This window comes from Triticum aestivum, chromosome 2A (assembly GCF_018294505.1).
Source record: "Triticum aestivum cultivar Chinese Spring chromosome 2A, IWGSC CS RefSeq v2.1, whole genome shotgun sequence".
NCBI lineage: Eukaryota > Viridiplantae > Streptophyta > Magnoliopsida > Poales > Poaceae > Triticum > Triticum aestivum.
The window spans coordinates 411,230,384-411,238,811 of NC_057797.1; the positions used below are offsets into that span (position 1 = coordinate 411,230,384).

At 52.8% G+C, this 8,428-nt stretch overlaps 1 protein-coding gene across 1 annotated transcript; it reads right to left on the reverse strand.

Moving 5' to 3' along the window:
* Window positions 1–466: 466 nt before the first annotated feature.
* LOC123185342 (quinone-oxidoreductase QR2) lies at window positions 467–1,443 on the reverse strand. The gene is made up of 2 exons (XM_044597241.1): window positions 1,270–1,443; window positions 467–1,174 (listed from the first exon to the last, which is right to left on the reverse strand). The coding sequence occupies exons 1-2, from the start codon at window positions 1,290–1,292 to the stop codon at window positions 583–585; spliced, it is 615 nt and encodes a 204-aa protein (XP_044453176.1). The 5' UTR covers window positions 1,293–1,443; the 3' UTR covers window positions 467–582.
* Between the last annotated feature and the right edge of the window lie 6,985 nt (window positions 1,444–8,428).

The window sequence follows — 8,428 nt, forward strand, 5'->3', positions numbered from 1 at the left end:
GGCGTGCGCTCCTTAGATAGAGCGGCCGGAGAGGTGGCCGATCGCGCGTGAGATCAGTTGACCCGACGCCTAGCACAGCCCATGCTTTTTTATGTGTATACGTAGCTTACAAAAATCCCTTCTCTCCTAATTAACCAACCCCTGAATTTTAGCAATTAAGACACCTCTTACTTACACCCCAAATCACGTAGTCTTTTGTAGGTGTAGCAAAACCCTTTTTTTATGATACGCTAGAGTGAGCAATGTTACACATACGTAATGTTACGTTTAGATTCTACGTAAAAACTGATGTGGAGTTTGTTAATTGGGCTAAGATTAGCAGCTGGAGCCCACCTCGGTTAAAATCAGGGGGAGAAGAGAATTTTATGGAAGATTAAGTAAGCTTATGTAGAAGGTTTCGTAGATGTAGAATTTACGTATGTGTAGCATTGCTCAGCTAGAGTGGTTGCACACAGAATAAATTCTCACGTTATTATTTCCAAACAAGAAATTAAATCATTACAGCTTAAATTGTTTCACGACTGTGTAAAATCATCTTGCACTCAAGATCGCATGCATTATCGTGAGGCTGGCGATCAGACTTCAGACGGCCTTGAGCTTCTTGGTGACGCCAGAGAAGTACTTCCCCTGGTGCGCCGCCAAGGCGAGCTCGGCGTCGCTGGGTACCCTGCTGCCATCGGCGCCGGCGAAGGTGCCAGCTCCGTACGGGCTGCCGCCCTTGACCTCGTCCATGCAGAACATGCCCGCGCCGTGCGTGTATCCGACGGGCACGAACAGCATGCCGTGGTGCGTCAGCTGCGTCACGGCCGTGAGAGCTGTGGTCTCCTGTCCGCCGCCCTGGGTGCCTGTGGCGAAGAAGACGCCCGCGGGCTTGCCGGCGAGGGACTGCGCCTGCCAGAGGCCGCCGGTGGAGTCAAAGAAGGCCTTCATCTGCGCCGCCATCATGCCGAACCGTGTCGGGAAGCCGAACAGGATGCCGTCGGCCTCGGCCAGCTGCCTCGCCGTGATGACGGGATGATCCTCACGCCCAGGCGCTGCGTGCATCTTCCCCAGCACGTCCTCTGGCAGCGTCTCGGGCACCCGCCAGACGGTGACCTTGACGCCGGGGACGGACTCGGCGCCCTTCTTCATCTCTTCCGCCAGCGTCGCAATGTGTCCCCAGGTTGAGTAGTACCTGAAAATTGATGCAGCCAGAAAAGAAATTGAGCGATCAAATCATTCAGCTCGCTGGCCGGAAAAGGGGTGAGCAGAGCAGAGGCGGAGCATTACACGATGTAGATCTTAGTGGCCATTGCCGCTAGCAGCAGAGTTCGATCGCCTTCTTGGTTTGTTTTGCAAATTGCTCTGCTTCTTGTGGGTTTGGTGTCTCAGTATGGGTGGTGAAGGAAGAATATAGAGAGGCTCCGGTACTTATAGAGAAGCCGAGAAGAAACTTAATCTTAGTTTCTGTAAAGTGAGGCTGCTATGTACAGTACTGTCTTATCCAGGTACGACTGCTAATACTAGAATAAAATTCTTCGTTATCAATCAAACCACTAATGGAAGGCTGCTGATTAAGAATCGTCGGTGTGGTCGTTGAAGAAAGAACCTGGACGCTACGCTGGGCGGCATCTGCTGGTTGAGTTGAGTGCGTGTTGATGGCGTCGCTACTGACGCCCCCCTCTATTTTTTTTCTGAAATGGTAGGATTCATGCATTTATTAAGAAGAAAATAGTTACTCAGTTAATTAAAAAACCCGAGCGAAAATCAGATTGCCCGGTTAATTATGAAGAGACGGATAAAAATCATCACAACCGCTGAGCGGCACACTTAAGTTATCCCGCACAGACCACTCCAACGAGAGCCTCGCCGAGACAACACACATATGTCAGCGTCACCACTTCTTCCCTAGAGGAATCATCGTTATCCCTAAACTCTGAGCAAACGACTCCGACTTCGCCGTAGGCAATCGTCCACCCAACCCACACTGTAGAGGCCATGTGGAGATGTATGAAGATCCGCGTCAGAACTCAGCCACCTAGCGCAGCTCCGACTCTGACGAAGAATCACAAAGGAGAACGAGGCACGGCTGGCGCCGCGAAAGATCATCGAACAAACCACCTGTTGCCCGTCATCGTACGCCACAGGGACCCCGCCACTTCAGCTTTTCGACATCGCAACAATAAACCAGCCGAGGCAATCCTGCGAACACGTCGAAGAAGAGTCGACTACCTCAACCATAGACACGTCTACGACATTGCTCCCCTCATCATCATTGCCACAGAAGTCTCGACACCAACACCACCGTCTTCCAGCGGTCCGCTCGCCAATACCGGGGGAATACAACACCAAGGCGTCATCATCGTCCGATCAAACAAGATCAGAGCTGCAGCGATTCGTGCGGAAGGGGTGAGGCAGCAAAACGGCGATGCCTCCAAGAAGGTAAGTGACGGCCACGGCCGCCGCCATCGCGAGTCACGACCATGACCGAGGCAGGTTTTTTAGCCAAGCACCTAACACCACCTCACCCGCACATCATCTAGCGACGACGTCCACCTAGCACCGCCATCGAGCCAGCTCGCAGACGAAGAAGCTCATCGCCGAAGTAGCCAACCGCACCTTGCGGGGGCTATCGACCAGCACCAGACGCTGGATCCACCGACCGCCAACCGAAAGCCAGATCACCGGACGCAACACGCACCGCCAATCCATGTCGAGCACCACGTCGACAGGGACAGGAGAAATGTTACCTGAGGCCATGAACCACCTCGGTTCGCAGCCACGACCAAGCCCCCAGGCGCACGCACACCACACAAGCCTGCCAAAGAATGGAGAAGATCCAGCGGCCATCGGCGCTCCTGCATCCTCACAGCGAAGTCGCTCCGCCATGCCGCCCGAGCAGCAGCCCCTAACTGCGCCGTCACGCAACCTCCCGGCGGCAGATCCGCACCGCCGAACCCCTTGTGCAGCACCTTCCCGTGCACCAGCACCTCGCCCGAGCTCCGCCAGAGCCCCTCACGCCGCGGAGCAAAGTATCTTAGCACCCGAGGTCGCGCAGTAGAGCACCCAAGCAGCACCGCAGCAGAGCAACGATCCACAAAAATGGGCGCCCGAGCTGCCACCCACGCTGACACGACCTCGCCGCGGTGCCCATGCAACCCTACCACACTCCTCTCCGTGGCCCGCGCAGATCCGTGCCATCCTCTTTGTGTGCCCACGCCAACGTGTGTGATGCGCCGCCACACATAGAACCATGCCAGCCGGCACCGATGCACACCCGATCTACCCTACGCTACCTCGCCGTGCCGCCTCGAGCTACCACCGCGGCTGGCCGAGCTCCAGTCGAAGAGGACGGCCCACGCCGTATCGTCCCGAGTAGAAGGGGGAAAAGGGCCCCGCTGCCGCCGAGCCGCACAGGCTTTGACTGGCGGCTAGGGTTCACTCCCGGCCGCCCGCAGGAGCGACCAGAAAGTGAGCGATCGAGTTTTTTACCCGGATTAGTTCTTCACTATACGCCCCCTCTGTGCTGGTATTTGTGGGATACCCAATTTCCTAGAGGGGGTGATCCATGGATGGGATAACGGCAATTCCAGCTTGATTCACCAATAGGATAGCATCAAATGTGTGCGGATATATACGGATGTGTCTGTGGCAGTTGACGGGGCACCGGTCATTCAGTCACCAGCATGAAATGTCCACCTCCAATCTATTGAGTATGTTGGATTAAAAAACGCTAGACTCGCTCCCGTGTTGCTCCCTGCAGCGACCCGGGAGAACCCTAAATCGCCGCCGCCAGTCAACTACCCACCTCGCCCTACCTCCCTCGCCGTCGCCGGAGTGCGCCGCTGGGCAAAGCCCGAGCGGTGGCGGGGACTTCTCCATACCGTGAGGAGCACGAGCTGCGCGGGGGCGGCTCGGCCACGGGGATGTGGATCTTGATGAGGCGTCGTCGGGTTCCTGGCGGCTGGTGGGCGACGCGGTCATCGTCGTGGGCATAGGGAGGGTGCGTCCTTGCTGCACCTTGGCACGGGCGGCACAGTTCTGGCGCGGCCGCCAGCGCGCAAGGTGGCGGGGAGAGCACTGTAGGGTGGCGCGGATCTGGTGCGGCCGCTGGCGCGCGAGGTGGAGGGGGAGAGCAGCGGGGTGGCGAGGATCTGATGTGGCCGCCGGCGCGCGAGGTGGAAGGGGGAGCGCAGCAGGGTGACGCGGATCTGGCGTGGGCGCGGATGAGCACGGTCGGCGCCCCCAACGCGGATTTGCTAGGTGGCGGTGCCGGTGCGCGAGGAGGGTGGGCATCACGGCGATGAGGGGATCCAAGCCCGATCTGAGTTTGGGCGGTCCTGCGCCCAGATCTCGATGGCCGGTGTCGCCTGAATAGGGGAGGTGGGAGCGGTGGTCCGGTGGATGCTAGTGGGTTCCCCCTTGCAAGTGTGTGCACGTCCAGCTCCTGGAGCAGGGGCGCCTTCCAGCCTATTGGTGCTAGAGGAAGCTCGGTTAGACCAAATCCAGCACGGAGGCCCGGTCCTTGCACGCGGCGGCGTGAGCACGTTAAGTTTTGGCTTGGTTCTACTTTGGTCTTTCATGTGCGCTGCGGTGCGAATTCTCGCCCAGATTTGCGCACGGAGCCGGAGGATGGCCGGAGTCGATTTGGTTCGCCCAGGTCCTGCGAGCGATGGTGCGTACCGGTCAGGTTGGCGTGTGCTCGCCTAGGTTCTGAGTGTGGCGGTGACTATCCTGTGTCTGGTAGTGTGTGCTTGGCCTTGTTCTGCCCGGTGGTGCTGGGTTGGTCTCGGATTCTGGATGGTTGGCAGAAGGCTTGGCTCCGAAAGATAATCCTGCATTGACCTCGTCGGTGCCGACAGTAACGGCTTCTATGGATGTCGTCTTCTTCCTTGGAGGTGCCGTCGTGGAGCTCATTGCTCTTCCTGCCTCATGGCTGAGGTCTCTGGGTGAAACCCAAAGATCTGGCGAAGCCAGATCGGATGACGGTTGTAACGCCCACGATGCGGCTATATCTCCCATGTGTCGGAGCACGACTTAGAGGCATAACCGCATTGTAAGCAATGTCGCAAGTGAGGTAATCTTCACAACAACCCATGTAATAATAAGGAAAAGAGATACATAGTTGGATTACACTCGCCACATCACACAATAACATAAATATCATTACATTCATCCAGATACACTCAATGTCCGACTACGGAACTGAAATAAAGAACAACCCCAAATGCGACAAAGTCCCCGATCGCCCCAACTGGGCACCACTACTGATCGTCTGGAAAGGAAACGTAGTATCGTCCTGAGTTCTCATTGAACTCCCACTTGAGCTCATTTGAATCACCTGGAGCGGTATCATCGGTCCCTGCATCTGGTATTGAAGTAATCTGTGAGTAACGGGGACTCAGCAATCTCACACCCTCACGATCAAGACTATTTAATCTTATAGGAAGGGTAAAAGGTATGATGTGGAGCTGCAGCAAGCGACTAGCATATATGGTGGCGAACATACGCAAATGAGAGCGAGAAGAGAAGGCAAAGGCACGGTCGTGAAACTATGATCAAGAAGTGATCCTAGAACAACCTACGCTCAAGCATAACACGAGACCGTGTTCTCTTCCCGGACTCTGTCGAAAAGAGACCATCATGGCCACACACTCTGTTGATTCATTTTAAGTAAGTTAAGCTTTAGGTTATCTACAACCGTACATTAACATATTCCCATCTGCCCATAACCGCAGGCACGACTTTCGAAAGTTCAAATCCCTGCAGGGGTGTCCCAACTTAGCCCATCACAAGCTCTCACGGTCAACGAAGGATATTCCTTCTCCCAAGACAATCCGATCAGACTCTGAATCCCGGTTACAAGACATCTCGACAATGGTAAAACTAAACCAGCAAAGCCACCCGAATGTGCCGACAAATCCCGATAGGAGCTGCACATATCTCGTTCTCAGGGCACACTCAGATAAGCCAGACGTCGGGTAGGCCAGCCCAGAGTTGCCCCTGGTAGCCCCGGACATCGCTCAGGTTGGACCAACACTTAGAGAAGCACTAGCCCGGGGGGGATAAAATAAAGATGACCCTTGAGTCCACGAAACCCAAGGGAAAAAGGCTAGGTGGCAAATGGTAAAACCAAGGTTGGGCATTGCTGAAGGAGTTTTATTCAAGGCGAACTGTCAAGGGGTTCCCATTATAACCCAACCATGTAAGGAACGCAAAATCAAGGAACATAACACCGGTATGACGGAAACTAGGGCGGCAAGAGTGGAACAAAACACCGGGCATAAGGCCGAGCCTTCCACCCTTTACCAAGTATATAGGTGCATTAAAATAGACAAGATATAATAATGATATCCTAACAATAAACATGTTCCAACATGGAACAAACTCCAATCTTCACCTGCAACTAGCAACGCTATAAGAGGGACTGAGCAAAGCGGTAACATAGCCAAAAAACGGTTTGCTAGGACAAGGTGGGTTAGAGGTTTGACATGGCAATATGGGAGGCATGATAAGCAAGTGGTAGGTATCGTAGCATAGGCATAGCAAAAGAGCGAGCATCTAGCAAGCAAAGATAGAAGTGATTTCGGGGGTATGGTCATCTTGCCTGCAAAGTTCTCCGAGTTGACGTTAGCTTGATCCTCGTAAACTTACTCAACGGGCTCCTCGATCATGTACTCGTCTCCTGGCTCTACCCAAAACAAGAACACAAGCAAAGGGAGACACAATCGACCACGTGCAATGCACAAGCGACATGATGCAAAACATGTCATGATATGCGGGATGGTATGTGATGCATATGCATGATTTGGAAAGGAATGAATGAACCTCCTCAACTTGGAAATCCAAGAGTGCCACTGGAAAGAGAAGTTGATTTCGGTCGAAATAGATATAAAGATCACCGGAATCGGATGCACGGTTTGCAAATGACAAGCAAAACAAATATGGCACCGGTCTACGATTAACAGCACGAGACCGTCTAAATGCAACAAGAACAACATGCTAAAGCACTCCAACATGGCAAAAAAATACATGACAGGGATCCACTCAAGATACTTGACAAAAGATGAACACTGAGCTACGGCTAATTCACTCAATAACAGGTTCAAACAAGCATGTCAAAAGTGCAAAAGATATCAGGTTACAGACTTTGTGAAAATAACAAGTCATGAAATTAACATCAGGAAGCAATGTTCAGAGCAATGAAACAACATGCTACAGGAACATATCATGGCAAAGCAAGGCATGGCATGAAGCTACTCAAAGCATACAACAAAAGTCCCTTACTGACCATAAGCCAAAAGGGATCATAAAATACAATGGCATCCATGTGAACATAGCAATTATCGTAAACAGATTCAGACTTAGTAGAAAACTGGAACATGGCAAAACAGATATCAAGTAGGCATGTTTACGAGCTCGATGCACTCACTACAAGGCATTGCATGACGAACTAAGCATATACCCAGCAAGTAGACATGGCACAGAAGCTAAACATGACAAGAACAACAACATAGCATGCAAGGATCAACTACAACAACCTCGGCAAAAATGCTTAACACGTAAACATTCTGCCAGGAACATTTTATAGCAAAAGTAGAGCTCGATTAAGTCAATTTAGGGTGCTCCATAAATGCAAACAAAGACATGGATGGATAGAGCACCACAAGATCTACAAAACATCCTTACTGATCATGCTCAAAAGAGGCATGGATCACTCGGTAGCAACATGAAAACATGGCATAAAAATATTGACAGGACAAAGACTTAGAATATTTCTAACTCCCTGAAATCAGCAACATTAAGAGGGCTACTTTGCATGCTTGTGCTAGTCACCACAGAGATCACAAAAATACATGGCATACATCCCTGTAAAGATGGCATGGCATACTTCAAAACTCATGTAGAGCTCAAGATCATAGGAGGCACACAACAATCATGGCAAAAATGACAAAAGTGCATTTACCGATATGAATCTGAAACTAACAGAAACTAGCACTCTTCCAACAGCATTTAGAGCATCAAGATGAGCTTAAATGAACATGATGCAATGAGATGAAATGAAGTACTCGTCGAGGCGAACATTCCGATATGCTACACGCCCAAAACGGAGCCACGGTTGCGGAGATATGATGCGATGAAATATGCAAAAAAAAATAATTAGGGTTAGGGAAAAATTAGGTCAACCCTCCGATCCAGATCCAGATCCAGCACGCGAACCGAGGAGATCGCCAGAGTTCACTGTTCACTGGAGTTCGAGGTCGAGGCGGCCGGAGTTCACGCCGGAGCTCTTCGGGGCGGCGAGGCGCGGGCCGGACGGCGAGGTGGGGCGGCGTGGCGCAGGCCGGTTGCGGCGGTTGAGGCGGAGGGCGGCGCGGCGGTACGGTCGCCGGTGTGGCGCGCGGCGCCGTCAGGCGGTGGCTCGCCGGCGCGGGAAGGAGACGGGGCG

Bases quoted from the DNA above. Each gene is read 5' to 3' on its own strand.
- LOC123185342 (XM_044597241.1), bottom strand. From the start codon at position 1,292: ATGGCCACTAAGATCTACATCGT. The intron at 1,175-1,269 runs GTAATGCTCCGC...ATCAATTTTCAG, and splicing joins GCCACTAAGATCTACATCGT to GTACTACTCAACCTGGGGAC.